This window comes from Otolemur garnettii, unplaced genomic scaffold (assembly GCF_000181295.1).
Source record: "Otolemur garnettii isolate 467f Iridium unplaced genomic scaffold, OtoGar3 scaffold00003, whole genome shotgun sequence".
NCBI classification, from domain to species: Eukaryota; Metazoa; Chordata; class Mammalia; order Primates; family Galagidae; genus Otolemur; species Otolemur garnettii.
The window spans coordinates 45,751,398-45,770,813 of NW_003852398.1; the positions used below are offsets into that span (position 1 = coordinate 45,751,398).

The 19,416-nt window shown below is 36.0% G+C and overlaps 1 protein-coding gene across 1 annotated transcript in view; it reads right to left on the reverse strand.

Annotated features, from left to right (window-relative positions):
- The window catches only part of ADAMTS19 (ADAM metallopeptidase with thrombospondin type 1 motif 19), a 208,781-nt gene that overhangs the window by 73,348 nt on the left and 116,017 nt on the right, over positions 1-19,416 (reverse strand). Inside the window, exons 11-13 of the mRNA XM_003782335.3 lie at positions 12,237-12,338; positions 6,445-6,575; positions 5,050-5,222 (exon numbers count right to left, since the gene is read on the reverse strand). Coding sequence (XP_003782383.3) covers positions 5,050-5,222; positions 6,445-6,575; positions 12,237-12,338 — 406 coding nt within the window. The remainder of the gene's footprint in view (positions 1-5,049; positions 5,223-6,444; positions 6,576-12,236; positions 12,339-19,416) is intronic.

Sequence of the window (19,416 nt, forward strand, 5' to 3'; positions counted from 1 at the left end):
CTTGAGCCACAGGCGCCAAGCCGAATTAGGCCTATTTTTAATAGTCACTCTCAGGCAATAAGAAACTACATTTATCTGAATCGACCAGTCCCCATGGGTGCTGCATAATGGGGAAATTACTATAGGTACCCAGTGAATATTAATCTCTTTCTTAAGCAATTGGCTTCGACTTATTTTCAAGACATATCATTTGTTATTTTCCGGCACACAACTTATACCACTCATAGGCCAATCACTCCTGAAACATATTTTGCATACTCCAATTTTTTGCTCAGACCTTCTGAAATCATTTCTATTTTAAGTATATATCAGAATCCTGCCTATTTGTAAGTTCTAGGTAACATTTAACTTTCTCCAAGAGATCTTCTTTGATGTCTTATTTCTAAATTTCAACACACTCATTTTTTAACTAATGCTATTGGCATTTTCCAATTGAAAAATTATTCAAGGGAGAAGGCAGAACCTGTAAGGTGAGCAGATCTTACAAGGATGTTTAGAAAGGCAGTACAATCCCATGAGAAGATCCATTGTTCTGTGCAATTGCTGATGTGCTAGTGAGGACACAACCCTCGTCAGCACGCCAGTGCATATAATATCTAGGGAGAGAAACATTCCATCTAAAGCAGCGATTCTCAACCTGTGAGTTGTGACCCCTTTGTAACAATGACAACACATCCTGCATATCAGATATTTACACTACGATTCATAACAGTAGCAAAATTACAGTTATGAAGTAGCAATAAAAATAATTTTATGCTTGGGGGTCACCACAACATGAGGTGTATTAACTGTATTAAAGGGCTGCAGCATCAGGAAGGTTGAGAACCACTGATTTAAAGAATTCTTGAACGGCTCGCAGTCTTCTTAAGTGCCTCATTGAGAAATAAAGTAGGGTGGTTGGGGTTAAAACACTCGCCTCTTAGGTTCAAAAAGCGGCAAGATATTTTTAAAGTGCTGTTTCTATTTCTAAGCCTTCTACAGAGGAGCTGTAGTATTTGGGAACACCAGTAGTACAATTATCCAAATCTGAAACTTCAGAGTTATTTCCGTGCTACATTACTACTCTACTGGCTTGACACCAGTCAAGTCCTTTACTGTTTATTAAGCTTGTATAAATAGAATGGAAAATAGTTTATAGTCTCTGACACTGATCTTCCCTTATGTCTTCAGTAAAGTTCCACGTATGCTGATGGGATTCTATAAATACCAAATAACAGCCAGAGGCACGGAACAGGGTATCACTTTGCAAAGCGAAGACAGACAGTTAAATGAGCCTTCAGAATTGAACATTTCAAACAGTTTTCGCATGTGGCTTCTGAATACTACTCTGAACAATTTTGGGGAGTTGGAACATGGCCTTTAATGTGCATGGTTTTGAAATTTTCCTTTAAGATGCCATTATAAGCTGCAATAAAGCATTTCAGTGTGCTCTCACACCTCAAAGTAGGTTATGTTTATTCAGTGACTGCTTACTATGTCATATCTTTGGACTGAAAAGCAGCTGCTGTAATTGCAATGCTTTAAAAGTGGTATATATAATTCTGTTCCTGAAGTTTTCATTGAAAAGAGGAGCAAACCAGATATATGGATAATGTTGGAAGGAGTTAGTCTCTAAGCAAATTCCACACACATTCCAAGCAAGAATTCAGATAAAAAATTATTGCCAATGCACTCTGCTTACTTTAGTGTTACAGATGACATAAACATTCGATACCAATCCTCCTTCCTGGACTATGTCCTCGGGACTGTGACACTGTCGTGATCCATGTAACATGCCATACTTGGCAGAGAGGCTCTGTCTTGATTTAAGAGACCAACCCTTTCCAAGATATGCATTAGACATGGATTTCAGCCAAATCGCAGCACACTCAGCGTATATGAAATACCTGAATGACGAAGCCAGGCGTCTTTTTTCTTTAAAACTAAATGTTCACTACTGCATTGACAGTCTACATTTAATTCTTCTAGACACAGCTTCATTTATCATATATGAGTAACAGATACAGCCACTTGCATTTTAAGGTGCCATATGTTCTTAAGACTTGAGGGTTTTTTTTAAACACATATTTTAATTTCAGTGCTATAAATCCAGGCTAGCTGGATATTTTATCCATCCTACAGACTTGATGAGCTTGATTGATATGTGCTGCAACATTATCAAACGTGCTAGTGTGCTAATAACATAAACAGCTATCGCAGATCACTTTGATGATAAATATCACTTTCCTAATAGTGATTTACAACAGCTTTAATGTTCTAACTTGACACTCATCCCAATCTGATTTTCTTTTAATCTGGAGAAAATCTGTTTTCTATCTCTTATTTCACATACAAATACATAGGTTTCAAATGAACTTAACGTTGTTAATTCTTGCAGCCATTTAGAAATAGAGAGGAATCAACACTCAAATGACCAAGTGATGATTTTCATGTTGAGTATATTGTTACAATAAAAAGATAGGTATATTCAAATTTATTTAGCAAATATTCATCAGAAGTGTAATACACACCAGATGGTACATGAGGAATGGATACATGTATTTGAGAGAATACAGGCACACTAAAAAGTGCTATTACAGGGTATTTGTGGGGTACTAGGAAGGGGCACATACCCAATTTGGAAGATAAGAGGAATTCTTTTTTCCTAGAGGAACTGAGTCTAAAAATCAGTAGAAGTTTTCAAGGTAAATAAGTAGAGAGAAAGATCAAAGCTTGAGAAGAAAAAATTACTATGCCAAGAAACTAGCTGGTAGAAGGGCCCAGAAATCAGAGGGCAGATATATTGAGGGCTGGAATGGAAGTTGGCCTGGCCCTACAGGAGACCACAGAAGGGAACAAAGGACATGAGCAGGAGAAGTTGAAGAGGACGGGACACAACAACACCCTGACAAGCCTGGTCATTAAGTCTGTGCAACTGAAAAGTGAGCATTACTTTCCCTGAGAGGGGAGACACTCAGGAGTATCAAATGGACATGAAAAAGGAGGGTTCAGATCATGAGTGTGGTCTTAAATTTGCAGATACTCAAGTGGCTACACCATGTATCAAGCAGGCAGTTGTACATATGAGTTTGGGGCTCAAATGAAAAATCTGGCTGAAGACATAAATTCATGAGCTACTTGTATATCTGAAGTCATGGGAATAGATGAGATCACCTAAGAAGAAAATATAGAGTGAAAACAAAATAGCATCTGGGTTAGACAGAAGAATGCGACAGAGATTTAGTGGGAAAGCCAGGTCTTTATTGTACCGTGGAAACCAGAGCACGTGAGTGTTTTCAAGATCCAATGGGTGGTCAACTGTGTCTACTAGAGGACCAAGTAAGAAGAACCTGGGAAACTATTCATTAGGTTACTTTCCACGAGACTTCTTGATGATAGTGTGGGAGATTTGTTTTTCTGAAATCTATCGTAATAAAAGCTGGAATATGGGGTTCAAGGAAAGGAAAGAGTAAGCGCACCAGTTCAAGGTGGTTATGAGCTCCAGGGAAGGCTTGTGTGGTTGAGTAGAAGAATCCTAAATATGTTAGAAAATTGAATGTGAATGGTGCAACACAGAAGAAATTATACAAGATAAAGGAGGAATAGTCAGGAAGATATCCACGGAGGGAAGATGCAGATGGCATCCAGGGCACAGGTGGAGAGACTGGCTTTGGCAAGGAGGAATTAAAATTCTGCTATATAGGAGAAAGTAGATAGAGTGACGTATGTTGGGCTGAAGTGTGTTAATGCAGGAGATAAGAAGGCAACCATATGATGCCTGCTATATTTTTCCCCATTCCTAGTAGGACCATCTTCCCTGTCGTTTGGCTGCTTCCATTACTGCTTGTACGCAGATGCTACACTGGGAGAAGCATTTCATCAGCTGGGTGCAGTGACATTGAGGTACAGTGGAATTCAGGTCGCTGACAGAATTCTTATTGGAATAATGGAAAGCTCAAGAAATTGAAGAGGGACTAGCGGCATCAGGGCCAATGAACTCAGAGAACCTATCGCCACTTTTGATAACTGCAACTCAAACCCACAGCCCACTCAACCAGAGGCAAGTATTATCACTCTTAACTAATAAGACAGTATATAATCTGCATAGAACTTCTTCTTTCCAAGTAAAGATTTACAGGAAGTTACAAAAATAGCAAAGAGAGACCCCATTTACCCTTAACTCAGTGTCCCCCATGGTGACATCTTAGTAGCTATAATACAACAGCAAATCGGGGAATTGGCACATGTGTGTATAATTTCATGCCATTTTATCACAATGCAGATTTGTGCAACCATTGCTGCGGTCAAGACGTCACACCATTCCATTAGCATGACGTCTCCCTCACGCCATCCCTTTACAGCAACACCCATCAGTACCAGCATCCCCAATACCTGTGATCACTAATTAAACTGTCATCTCTATAACTTTGTCACTTCAAGATTTTGACCACGTGGAATCACAAACATGTGATACTTTGACATTGACATTCTCATTCTGTATGATTTTCTGAGATCCATCAAGTTGTGGCCTGTGTCAAAAATTTGTTTCTGTTGATTACTGAATAGTAGTCCACAGTCACTCAGGAGTTCAGTTTCCACATTGTATATAGCAAGTTCATTTTTCATGATTTAAGGAACTGACAAACTATTTTCAAGGTGGCTGCACAGTTTTACATCCCTACCAGCAATGTCCTCCCCATCCTCACCAGTATGTACTGTTATCCGTACTATTTAATGTTAGTAGTTCTAATAGGTACGTTAGTATTATTTCATGTTTTTTAAAATATATTTTTGTCAGTGCTTGTGGTTGTTAGAAGTAAAGGCAGTGAAAAATGAAGTTGAGAAATATTTGGAAAATAATCCGTAAAATAACTTCATGATTGGAAAACACTTTGTTAACCTAGATGGATATTTAAGTAAGATGGTGGTGAAACTCACACTTTATCCTTACCAATGCAAACAGTGTAACCCGATCATGTGCATCTCATATTAATTGGAAATAAAACAACAACAACAAAACAATCTCCATGAAAAAAAAAAAAAAGATGGCAGCGATTTGGTGGGTCATACCTTCATCCAAGACAGCTTGCCACTGAAGAACATGCTTTGGGGACGAAGTTCTAACACTATAGGCCTGACATTGCCAGTCTCTGAATCCAGGCAAACCTGCAGGACAAGGTGGATTCTCACATATTCTGTATTGTTTTCTGGGACCATTACAATCCCTCGCTTCAGAACCTAACCTAGAAAAGATAGTATAAATCGTCATTTTTATCTCCTTTTTTAAAAAATATTAACTATCCATTTTTAATTAAAAATCATTCTGTTATTAATGTGTAATTCTTGCTGTCATATCTACTTTTGAGAAGTTGGACACATTAAATGATTGGTAGTAGCAGGAAATCCACACGTTTGTCTGGTAAAAAACTATGTATTTGTTTCTAATTCTTGTTCCATGTGCCTTCCAAAATACATGAGAATCGGAGCCGATTTGCTATGAATATGGAGGAGTAAAGGGAAGAGGCTGGAGATAAAAGAGAAAGTCTTCAGATTCTCATGAAGAAGTTTGGTTCTTAGTATCACCGAGGAAATATTTTCATATAAATTCTTTAAAACTGCTTGTGATGGAACTAACGGTGTCCCTGAGCTCCAGCCCTACAGTTAAAGCACTCAAGTTGGAATGATTTTTCTCACACTTCCCTAGCATCCTTTTAAAAATGATGGGGCCGAACAAGCTGATCTTGTAATAATCCCCATTTGTACGTGGGCTTAGCAAAGTTTTGTTTTCTTATTAGTTTTAGCTTTTCTTACCGTTAACTTTGTTCTCATCCTCATTCTTTCTGAAGTCCTTTCATTTTCCTGCTCTTCTCATGGTTCTTTTAAATGTTCATTTAATTATTATTTTTGTTTTTTTGAGACAGAGTCTCACTATGTTGCCATGGGTAGAGAGCTCTGGCGTCACAGCTCACAGCAACCTAAAACTCTTGGACATAAGCGATTCTCTTGCCTCAGCCTCCCAAGTAGCTGGGACTACAGGCACCTGCCACAACGCCTGGCTATTTTTTTTGTTGTAGTTTTGTCCTTGTTGTTTGGCAGCCCAGGGCTGGGCTCAAACCCCCCAGCCTGGGTGTGTGGCCATCACCCTAACTTCTGAGATACAGACACTGAGCCTCATTTAATTTTTTTGATGTCTATCTCCTGCTCTTTTAAATATGTTTCATTTGATTTGCTCAAGAAATCACTGTCATTTTTTCCTTATTTATTCTTAGAAGAGTTGGTGTTTATTTTCTTGTTAAATACAATTTTTATGTAAAAATAAATAATTTGAGGAAACTTTCTATTTTCCAAAGTGGAGTAGAGTTTTGCTTCCCAAAATGCTCTATCAGTAACCCCTTGGCATTTCAAAATTGAACAACAACAAAGTGTCCTCCCCCCACTCCCCCAGGCCAGGAACTTGGAGTTTACCCAGGACATCTGCGCTCTCGACTGCTGGTCCCAGAACTGCAAGTTCGGCTACAGGGACTCCACAGGCTCCACTCTCCAGCCAGGTGTTCAGGTGCTGAGGTCCTGCTGGTACACTCTCCAGCCTTACACCACTATTCCAAAAGTTATGTCTTAGGTGAACAAATCGGGGCACAACTGAAAATCATTCACTGGTCTATACAGTCACTGGAATTGCAGTTATAATCAAGTCTACCAGAGCCCAAAACACATAGAATTTTAAAAGACCAAAAGTAAAATTGGCACTTGTTTGTTGTCTTAGTCACATGATGGTCTAGTTTTCATAGTTCGTGTGTCACATCAATCATACAGTCTCATCATGAAAGCAGTGCACAGATGTTTATGAATCTAGCCCTGAGAAGTCCGTGAGTGTACTATGTAAGGGAGACAGGGCAAAGATGATGGGGAGGGAGTATGAGAATGGGAAAACTAACACGTTCTAAGAAGCAGAGTGTAATTTAAAGGAACAGGGAACATACTGAGTTATATGAGACAGGAAAACAGGAGATGAATGTATTTCTATAACTACATCCAAGCAGAAATTTAGCATTTTTGATTTGAAATATCAGGCATTCAGGGTACTCTTTCTCCTTGTAATTAAAATAAAAAGATTTAATTTTAGTCCCTTCCTTTATACTATTTTTATTTCTGAAAGTGTTTCTGTCAAGTTCAACCACTAATATGATAGCAAGCTTTCTTCTGAAAGCCAAGATTTGTTTAAAAGACGTGGGCAATTAGATGCTGATACTGTCATCCTCCTCCCCATTATTCCGTAGCTTATTGGATAACTGGGAAATATGATGGGGAAGGAAAGACAAGAGTGAGTCATTATCTTTTCACATGTTTTTTTATTAACTTAAAAAAAAAAAAAAAACTCTGTGAAGCTGCTTCTATGATCACACAGGAACAACTGCTTGGATCAGCAGACACATTGTTAAAAATAATCCTTACTCTTGACAATCAGAGCGGTAATACTCATAGGAAACAAGTTTAAGAGAACAAAATCATGTTGAGAATAATAAGTAATGATTAGGAACATTTAGACGGATGATCCTTCTAGGCCTAAACTTGCACTTGAGGGCGACATAATTTAAATAGGACTATGAGGAAATCACAGAAATACTTTCAAACTTAGCTTGGTCGTTTTCAAAATGTGAAGGATAATCGTAGTGTAGTTACTGAGCAGACCTTCTGCAGGGTTCAAAGAAATACTAAGCACAATTCAGAGACCATACTAAGAATCTAATATAGATTAACTAAATAATAAGAAGAACAAATTATTATAGGTATCACGACATTAATGTTATAAATAATAGTTTTCAGAAATCTAGCCAAAATTTTGTTCAGTCTGATCTTTACTGACAGATTTATAATTTGTTTTAATAATATATGTTTTTATTATTGTTGTTAGAAGGGAGAATTTAGAAGAGTATGCTATGTGGTTTTGTTTGGGCCCAGTTAATACTTTACTTTTATATGTAATAAAAAAAAAACTGGTGGGGTGCAGTGGCTCACGCCTGTAATCCTAGTACTCTGGGAAGTTGAGGCAGGTGGATTGCCTGAGCTTACAGGTTCAAAACCAGCCTGAGCAAGAGCAAGACTCCGTCTCTAAAAATAGGTGGGTGTTGTAGTGAGCACCTGTAGTTCCAGCTACTTGGGAGGCGGAGACAAGAGTATCACTTGAGCCCAAGAGATTGAGGTTGATGTGAGCTATGATGCCACTGCACTCTACCAAGATCAACAAAGTGAGATTCTGTCTCGTGAAAAAAAATGGCCCTTGTAGATTTTTAAAAATAATGTCAACATTAAAATTCAACCTCTTTTAGACTCAAATGATTTTAAATCTAAGTTTGAAAGACAAAGTTAACCTCAACAACCCAAGAGTGTATCAATATGCTGAAATTGCCATTAGTTAAATTGAGGTTTGTAAAAACACGCAGTCTAAAAATTGGAAATCGAGGGGAAAAATGTGTGAAACTTTTATAACACTTACTTGTTTTAAGATCTTAACAATGTTATGCCAATCATGGGGAAAAAAATCCAATGAGGAAGTGGTCACACTGTAATTGGTCCCATTGTTTTAGCCTACTTGAAGGGTGTTTATTTTTCCCAGAGTCATGTCACAGCTTTTTACCCATTTAGCAACAAGCTGGGGCTGGAGTTCATAGCAGACTCCTGTAAAAGTATTCTGGGAGGAATGGCACCCAGCCTTGGACATCATATAAACTAAACCACACCTGGCAGATGAAAAGAAATGAAAACAGATACATGAGCTAATTTTCATACAGAAATCAGTCAAATTTACAGAAAGAGAATAAAGGCTTAATGCTTGTAATTTTGCATCTCTGAAAGAAACTGCAGGATCCTGCTTTTGTGTCTTCTAGATGGTGCTATGGCTCAACATTGAGGTAAAGGTTAAATGTTTTATTTGAATGATTATACAATACATTTTATCGAAGTCACGTATAAAAAGATTTGAATGATGCTTGCCAGAAGCTTTCCAGCAATATGCTTTGTTCCATACAACATTTGCATGTTTTGGTCTAAAAAAAAGATATTACACAGGGTTTAAAACACTCAAAACTTGTCTACTAGTTCAGCCTGAATTATAAAAATGCCAAAGGAAAATATAGACTATTTCTGGAAATGTGCCTGCCCTAAAAAAACAAACAAAAAACCCCCCCAAAAACAGTTATGTTTATATTCCTGACTTTTATTATTTTTTTTTTTTGCAGTTTTTGGCCTGGGCTGGGTTTGAACCTGCCACCTCCAGCATATGGGGCTGGCACCCTACTCCTTTGAGCCACAGGCACCACTCGTTTCCTGACTTTTTAAGTGGACATGTCCAAGAAGTTCATGAAATCGTGTAATTGAAAGAGATCCCTGAAAATGTCACAGAAGCCTGATCATTTTCTGATCAAATCTTGTATATACCTTATAGAAGAGCAGAGAAGAGAAAAAGACAAGCAGCTCCCTGCACCTGCACACGATGACTGTTAGGATACTACCGTCTCCATTACTTCCTATGACAAGATAGGATGGTAATGTCTAGGATCCCAATTTAGGAAGCAAACAATTAAGTATATGACATAGAAACCTTCTGACCTATCTGAATTTCTATTAAATTGGCATTTTATTTTTGTTTTCTCTTCTTCCCATTCCTATCAAATACTGTACACACAATATATATATTTACCATTTTTTAATTTCTGTGAAATCCATATTTTTTGTATTATAAATTGAAAGATGATTTAAATTTTACAAAAATGATAGTATAAATAGAAGAGTTCAATAAAGAAAATAGAAAATAGTATTTATAAATAGCATGTAAAGCTCTATCTTGAAAATCATCTCCAATCACTGAATTCTATAGGCCCTTTCTCAGACTTAACTACATGCTCTTAGATGAACTAGATTAACATCGCCAGAGTGTTATAAATGACAGAATCCGAAGCTTTGTTTCTTAGTTTGCAATATACCAAGCCAGCAGTGTCTAGTGCAAGGTTGCAAGCATTCAAATATTTTGCACTACCGCACACAACAGCAGACTGTTGGAAGCTATTCTCATGATGGCTCCTGCAACAGCTGGAACAGATGATATTTGATGGAACCCACATGGCCTGAAAAACTGAGAGGTTCATCAGTTATTTCAAAACACAAAACACTATAGAACCTCTCAAAGAGTACTGTTACTATGATTACAGGGAAATAAAACATTTTATTTTTGATGAGTATTTACAATTTTGATTGCTGATAAAAAAAAGTTTATTTTAGAGCTCTCATGAATGCAAATTAGTCTCATAAATATGGGTAGGAAAAAAATAATAGTATAAAATATGCAGGATGCCAGAACATAAGAATGAAGAGATTTTTATACTGCTAAAGAAGAACTAAGTAGGAAGAATGGTTCCGTGATGTTTGAGGACTCACAGTAGAATGTTTGCTTATCTCTGAGTATTACTGCTTTTGTGTTTCAGGGATGATGAAAATTATTGGTGGTGCAGCTTTAAGAGTCAAGCAATAAATTATTCAGCATAATATCTTGAAGTTTGCCTGATAGACACACACTGATACACTTCTGTGTATAATTAAAAAAAATAAAACTGATTCAAATTCTGTTGCTCCATTTAAGCTCATAGAAAATATTTGGCACAATCTGTACACAACTGATAGCCATTTCACAGATGTTCCCTCTAAGGAACCATTTTCTTATTGATAGTTGAAACTGATAAAACATTTCTAGTCCTTCTTTTATACTTTGGATTTAAAATGATTTGTACATTTTTGCCTTTTTATAATTAAAGAAATTATAGAAGTAATAAATGGCTACATGCTTATGTCAGATAATCCAGAAATGTCTGCAGAAAAGTTACATTTACTCTTCCATTGCCCTATTCTGCATCATCAATTTCAATTCCCTCCCAAAAGGTAACTACTAGTTACTGTCTGGAGTTTATATTTTCAAACCTTGTTCTTTGAGCTTAAAAATGTATACTACGTGTGTTTTCATTTTCCTTAAATTCATAATGTATTATAAAGTATCAGTTTTACCTTATGCTTATGTATTAACAGCCATGTCTTATAAATCTATTCATATTAATACTTACATGTCTACCTGTTTTTTAATAGCTACACTGTAAGCATTCCTCCCTTGAGGGATATTTTTGTTTTTCCCCATTTTCACCATCTCAAACTTCATCCTTACATAAGCATCTTTGTGTGTGTGTGTGTGTGTGTGAATATGTTTGTGTATATCTGTGTGTAGAACAATTTTCTAAAAGTATATTTTCTAGATTTCCATCTATTTTTCAAATGAATGCGTTTTTTTAACTAACATACCACATTTTTTTCCTCAAGAAATGAACTGAAGTAACTTAAAGATTCTTTACATTACTGTTTATTTTCAAATGTAATAAACACTCAAGCTCTTCAGAGGCAAGGTTTCTGATCTTCTGATCATACAATTAATAAGTAAAGTGAGTGACCCCATTATGCCTTCACCCAGATAGCATCCAAATTGATAAATTATTGACCCTCTATATTTGATTAAACTGACCATATGATAAATACATGTAAGATCCATCTATTTAAAATCCTTGAAGGAAAATTAATTTGCATTAGCAATAATTTTGATCTGGAAATGTATAGTAATAAATTCCTGTGTCCTTATGAACCACAGTAAATTAAACTACATAGATGAATATTTGCTAACCTACAAATTGGTGACACTGACATTAATGTGGAAAAGGTACACTTGGTTGCTCCCCTGAGACAATATTTTACTTGAAAGGACTCAGGGGTTCTGAGAAATTTTTATCACTTTGGCTATTATTTGTGCTTATTTTACATTTGTTTAATTTCAAATGTAAAATAAGTACATTCAGGTTTTTTTTGTTGTTGTTAAAGTAATATTGGTACCTAACTCTGTAGGTTCATGATCATAATCGATGACAACTTAAAAACCACTACGTTGATATTAAAAAAAAATGGATTTAAAAAAATATATAAAATTAGAATGGATGAAATGCTAGTATTTATGTATATACTGAAATCATTCCATCAGTGTTAAAATGGATCCAGGGGCAGTGCCTGTGGCTCAAAGGAGTAGGGCACCAGCCCCATACACTGGAGGTAGCAGGTTCAAAAAACCCAGCCCCGGCCAAAAACAAAAAAACAAAAAAAGAGGATCCATATGTACTTGGCAAAAGAAAATGCAATAGCATTATTATTAAATTCAGGTGACACAAAAGACTTACCTTACCAGGGTCACAATCAGTTCCATCCATTGGTGGGTCTAGCTTGGTTCTACATTCTTTCTCGCCCTCTACCTTGCACCACAATCCCGTGCAAATAACATGCTGAAAAGAAGGACGCAATGACCAACAAGGGGAAGGTATCATATTTTTGAGGATAAGCCAATAATTTTTTGAGAGTGCTATTATGAAATAATAACAAAAGGAAAATATGCTTCAGATACTTTTAATATTAATCTTATAACTGGACGTAGTATATGGCTTATTTTTAATGATGGGAAAATTGACAGTTAACAATAGAAAACCCAATGAATTAATTGTCTTGCAAATTAAAAAAAACCACACACACACTTATGCAGATTATATAGATATAAAATAAAAATTTAAGCTAAAAATCATTACTTATACCATGATATAAAATAGGCTGGCAGGATAAATGTTTGTGCTTGTAGTGTGAATGCAGTGCCTCCTGCCCTAAAATCTATCTTCATTTATTCTTTGCATTATGCTAAAATTCATTAGTTGATCATACAGACCTAACCTCTGATGCAATACAACTCTTGGAGTGTATGTTTCTATAAATTGTCATCAGTAATTCACATTTTGGTATGAATGTGTCATAGGTCTTTGAAGTAAGGTGAAATTTGGGGGGTAATGTTAAAGGGAATAAAACAGTACTGAGATATTGTAACAATACAAAAAGAGTGAGGTAATGCAAGAAAGATTGCATGATTAAAATAGCAAAATTAAAGTTAACTTATGACCCAAATTGATTACATATCTAATGAAGAATATATTTAAATTAATATTTCAAATAGGTCTGTTACAACTCTAATGTTGAATTTGTCACAATTCCCTAAGTATTACTTCCCCATCTTTTACATTTCTGAACTGTAGATAAGCTCTTAAAATTCAGTACTCTAGGAGCCAACTAAAAAGAGGAACTACAGATCAATTTTGTAATGAATATAGATGCAAAAATACACAGTAAAATCTTAGCCAATAGATCACAGCTACACTTTAAACATATTATACATAATGACCAAGTAGGTTTCATCCCAGGAATGCAAGGCTGGTTTAACATAAGCAAATCCATAAATGTAATTCACCATATCAATAGAAGCAAAAAGAAAGATCAATAGAAGCAAAAACAAAGACCATATGATCCTCTCAATAGATGCAGAAAAGTATTTGATAAAATTCAGCATCCTTTTCTAACTAGAACACTGAAGCATATAGGCAAAGATGGCATTTTTCTAAAACTGATTGAAGCCATCTTTGACAAACTCACAGCTAATATCATACTGAAGGTAGTAAAACTTAAAGCTTTTCCACTCAGAACTGGAACCAGACAAGGAATGTCCTCTATCACCACTACTCTTCAACATAGTGTTGGAAGTTCTGGCCAATGCAATCAGGCAAGAGAAGGACAATAAAGAACATCCAAATGGGGTCAAACTCTCACTCTTTGTGGATGACATGAGCTTATACTTAGAGAACCCAAGGAACCCAACCACAAAACTCCTGGAAGTGATCAAGAAATGGCGTCGCCCGTAGCTCAGTGGGTAGGGTGCTGGCCACATACATCCAGGCTGGCTGGTGTAAACCTGGCCTGAGCCTACTAAAACAACAATGACAACTGCAACAAAACAACAAAAAATAACCAGGAGTTGTAGTGGGCGCCTGTAGTCTCAGCTACTTGGGAGGCTGAGACAAGAGAATCACTTAAGCCCAAGAGTTTGAGTTTGCTGTGAGCTGTGATGCCACAGCACTATACTCAGGGCAACAGTTTGAGACTCTATCTCAAAAAAAAAAAAAAAAGAAAAGAAATACAGTGATATCTTATGGTGTAGCCACCCAAGTCAAGCAGCTAATCAAAGACACAATTCCCTTCACAGTAGCTTCAGAGAAAATAAAATACATGGGAATATAGCTAACAAAAGAGGTGCAGGACCTCTACAAAGAGAATTATGATACCCTAAAAAAAGAAATAGCAGAAGATATTATCAAGTGGAAGAAGATACCATGCTCCTGGCTGGGAAGAATCAATATTATTAACATGTCTATTCTACCCAAAGCAATCTACGGATTCAATGCAATCCCCATTAAAATACCATCATTATATTTTGAAAAACTAGAAAAAATAGTTCTGCATTTCGTATGAAACCAAGAAATAATCCCATATAGCCAAGGCAAGTTTTAGTAATAAAAACAAAGCCAGAGGCATAACTCTACCAGACTGTAGGCTATTGTAAATCTACAATGATCAAAATGGCAATGTACTGGCACAAAAACAGAGGCACAGACAGTTGGAACCAAATAGAAAACTAAGAGATGAAACCAGTCTCTTGTTGCCATCTGATCTTTGATAAAACAAAAGTATACATTGGGAAAAAGAAGTTTAGGGAGGGAGTGAGAGTGAGGAAGAGGGGAGATTGGTCTGCTCCCGCTTAATGGGCACAATGTAGGGGTGTATGCCACACCTTTTGGGTGTGGGACCCAACTAGAAGATAGACTCTATCTAACAAATTCAAATATTGTGACCTGGTTATTTGTACCCTCACATTACCCTGAAAGAAAAGAAAGGTTGGTACTCTAGGATAAGAGAGTGATACATTTTATTTACTTTATCTGCTATGAAATTATTTCTGGGTCAAAATGTCACACAAACATATCTTATGATATTGAGGGTATGATTTAGCATAGCTAATATGCTTTTGTTTGCATATAACATTACCGGAAATTTACCTAGGAAATAAGCAGAGGTCAATTGTCTTTCCTGTGCTTTTGTGGGTATGTTTATATTTGAATTAACAGATTTCCAACCTGAGAATTTTTGCTCCTGAAAGTTTTTCATCCTACCACCCCCGAGACCTTTCTGTCAAGGATGTTTCATCATCAATGCCTATTAAACTAAAAGCAAATCTTCTGCACCTCCTTTTGTGCTGATACTTGCTTCTTGAGCATTGTTGGTGGTCTGAATCCTGCTCTTCCACCATTACCTACTATTCAGAATAGCAGGTATTCTAACTGATCCCTCCTGAGGCACCGAAAGCATTAAAAGCAAACTTGGCAGACTTTCAAGACAGGCATAGTCACGGAGAGTAAATCTCACACAGAAACCTCTTTTACCCTCTCTGTCTGCAGGTCTAGGGATCTTATCATAAGTAAATTACAGCGTCAGTCCTAAAAATCACTCAGATTCAGGATTTCAACCGCAAATATCACACACACAAAAGGAAAGAGAATGCTGAAGAAATGGCATGGGTTGTTTTCACCTTAAAAATTGACAAAGCTCAGATATACGATATTAGAGCTGTGACACAGCAAGCTGTTTGTAAGGAGTAGGATGGGGCATCGCATTAGAAACAAATGTTCTCCATATGTTACACAGTTAAGAATCTGATTTTCTTTAGCTTAGTTGCCAAAACCACTTAGTATGTCAGTTAAAGAAAGTTTCAAAGAACTTGAAAACTTAAAATGCTTTGTATAGGAGTCCACAACAGATCTGTCTAATCAGCATTTCCTAGCAAACTAATAAAAATAACACAATATTCACTTTTATTCTTTTATGTGTATAATAGATCATTGAAACACATAATATGAACTTTGATATTTAGCCAAGCTAGGCTTTTAAAATGTTTACATGAATGAACTATATATTTAAAAGGAAGGTTAACTACCATAGGAAAGTATTATAAAACATCTTCAAAGTTAACTTGCAATGATATTTTTTATGGTAAATACTTCCATTAATATGTTCTGAAATTTATGTTAAAAGGGAACGGCCATCAGTGCGTATTCAAGGAAGTGATAATTAGTCCATGGACATGTAACTCCCTGTTCTTCCATGTACTGCCCTCCAAAATACAATTTCAATAACATAACATTATATTGCTAATGCAATTCAGTTATGAATAATATTTTAAAAATCATTCTTTTCCAATCACAGAATACTTTACAATAATTATTAAAGATGGATTTCTTGTGTGTGTATTCATATATGTATGTGTGAGGGAGAGAGGAGGGGGGAAATAGAAAAAGATTCAAAAGAAGGAAAGTTGAAATCTCCTCCTTTGTAAACACTAATCACATTAAAAATCAATCACGTAGAAAGAGTAGGCAACATCAATAAACACAACATCAATACGCAGGAATAAACAATGAGGGCATAACTACAGAAAACAGAGTTTAAACAGAAGATAGAAAGATGCATCTGTTTTATGAGCAAAATTACATCAATGAACTTGACAGCTTATATGAAATGGATAAATATTAGAAAATTAAAACTTATAAAAATTGACCCAGGAAAGAAATAGAAAAGTTAAACAATTTTATAAGCATGGAGTTGTCAAAACTGAGTGTTCTATATCTTCCCACTAAGAATACACCTGGCCCCAAAATAATGTTTCAAGAAACTTGGATTCTAACTTACTAAAACATTCTAGAGAGCAGAAAAAGAAGGCACAATGTCCAAACACTATGATACTCAAACCAGAGAGGGATTTTGAAAGAAAGTAAAATTGATGATCTATCTCACTTATTAAGTTGGATTCAAATATGCTAGATAAATTTTAACAGAATTAAGCAATGTGCCATGACTAAATTGTCTTTTCCCCCTCAAAATACAAGATTAGTTGGGAGGTGCCTCTAGCTCAAAGGAGTAGGGCACCAGCCCCATATGCCAGAGGTGGTGGGTTCAAACCCAGCCCCGGCCAAAAACAAACAAACAAGAAAACAAGATTAGTTTAATATAAAAAGGAAATTCAAAGTTAACAAAAAAATTGGGATTTGATTGATGTAATTAAGCACTCCAATAACATAAAAATGTATGATTTTATATTTGTGAATACAAAATACATGATGCAATTTAAAAATCTTAGCAATCTAGCCATTGAAGGAAATGTCTTTATAATGAAAGGACATCTATGAAAAATCTACAGCAAACATCATTATCAACAGTGGAATATGTTTTCTACTAAGACCAGAAACTTCACAAAGATGACATCAGTGTAAGGAAGTGAAAACATGATAGATTACATATTCAACCAGGCAAATTAGAGAGAGGAAACTTATCATATACACTCCTGAAGTCAGCTAAAACTCCATTCAAGAAAGAAAAGCTTTATTCTTTATTCAATAAAGAAAACCTTTATTCAAGACTGTTCCCTGTTAAGGAAACAAAAACAGATCTGCCCAAAAAGTGCTTCTAAATGATGTTCTTTAAGAAAAGAATATGATCTTAAAGGAAAGGACTGAAATGCAAGGGCAAGCAAAGAGACTGATAAAAATGAGGATAGCTCTACGTAAACATCGATTATCTAAAATAACAATTATTGGATTTTTACCATTAATTATAAGCTTTCCTCATGGCAAGAAATACTAGAACTCTAGTTCATTTACATTCTAGAAACTACCCTTTAGGAGAAACAATTTAGCCATGGCCAGTTACATAAGTCTGATGAAACCTCTTTCACCTCCTTCCCCTCACATACTTCAAGATAGGTCCTGGCAAAAGTTTAGTAATGGACATGGAAAGGAAGGCATAATCTGTGCACAGCCAGTGAATGAAGCCGCAAAGTACAAAAGATCCTCACATGGAACAAGAACATTAGGAAGTATTAAAGAAAGTAAATAGGTAAGAAGGATGGAGACTTTACATCTTATATGTTTACATGGATGGAGCTGGAACATATTCTTCTTAGCAAAGTATCTCAAAAATGGAAGAAAAAGTATCCAATGTACTCAGTCTTACTATGAAACCAATTTATAGCTTTCTTATGAAAGCTATAACCCAATTATAGCCCAAGAAGAAGGTGAAAGGGGAGAGGGAGGGGAGAGGAGGGGGAGGATGGGTGGAGGGAGAGTAATTGGTGGGACCACACCTACCGTGTATCTTACAAGGCTACATGTGAAATTTACTAGGTGTAGAATATAAATGTCTTAACACAATAACTAAGAAAATGCCATGAAGGCTATACTAACCAGTTTGATGAAAACATTTCAAATTGTATATAAAACCAGCACATTGTACCCCATGATTGCATTAATGTACACAGCTATGATTTAATACAAAAATAAAAAAGAGAAAGGAAATCTATCCATAGTACCATAGGAAGCCCCAAAGAAGTGAAAACAATGAAAAGAGGAAAGAAACTTTTTTTTTTTCAAGAAAAATGCTCCAAAATTAAAACAAATTTTTTTTTCCTCTACTGGAATGATGGATTAAGTTCTTACAAGACCTTCTTATAGGTAAGTAACTACTACAAATTGTGAACATAATACAAAAAACAACTTCCCTATGACTCTGGAGAGTAAACATAGGCAAGTAAACTTCTGCAGGGAACTGAAAAAAATCATAACAAGGTGAGTTTATCATAGTTGCAGCTTTGACCTGATAGTTGCCTACAGTTATGTCCTGACATTGGGTGCAAGCAACAGGGCCAAATATACCCTCTTTCTAGACACACGAGGACAGAAACTGAGATGGTCAAGCTGCCAAAAACTGAGGTAATATAATCGAGGGACCTACGCCCCTTCTTGGCACCTGATACATACATACATGAGACACACTACACATAGCACAGTTAGGGAAAAAGTGAACTGATCTAAGTAAGATGGGAGCTGTTGCTGGCAGGAGATGAGACTAAATTTCAGTTTCAGTGTAACAAATTTAATTGTTTATAAAACATACAAAAATAAAAGCAATCCTCTCAATAAATGCAGAAAAAGCATTTGGTATAATTCACCATCCTTTTCTAAATAGAACACTTAAGAATATATAGGCATAGTGGCACATTTCTTAAACTGATTTGATCCATCTATGACAAACCCACAGCTAATATTACAATGAATGAAGTAAAACTGAAAGCTTTTCCACTTAGAACTGTAACCAGAATAGGTTGTCCTTATCACCATTACTATTCAACATAGTTCTGGAAGTTCTGGCCAACACAATCAGTCAAGAGAAGGAAATAGAGGGCACCCACAGAGGAGGTCAAACTCTTGCTCTTTGCTGACTGAAGATATGATCTCATAAGTAGAGAACCCCAAAGATTCAACCACAAGACTCCTGGAAGTGATCAAAAATATGGTAATGTCTCAGTTTGTAAAATCAATGCCCACAAATCAATAGCCTTTGTATATGCCAATAACAGCCAAGATGAGAAGCTACTCAAGGACA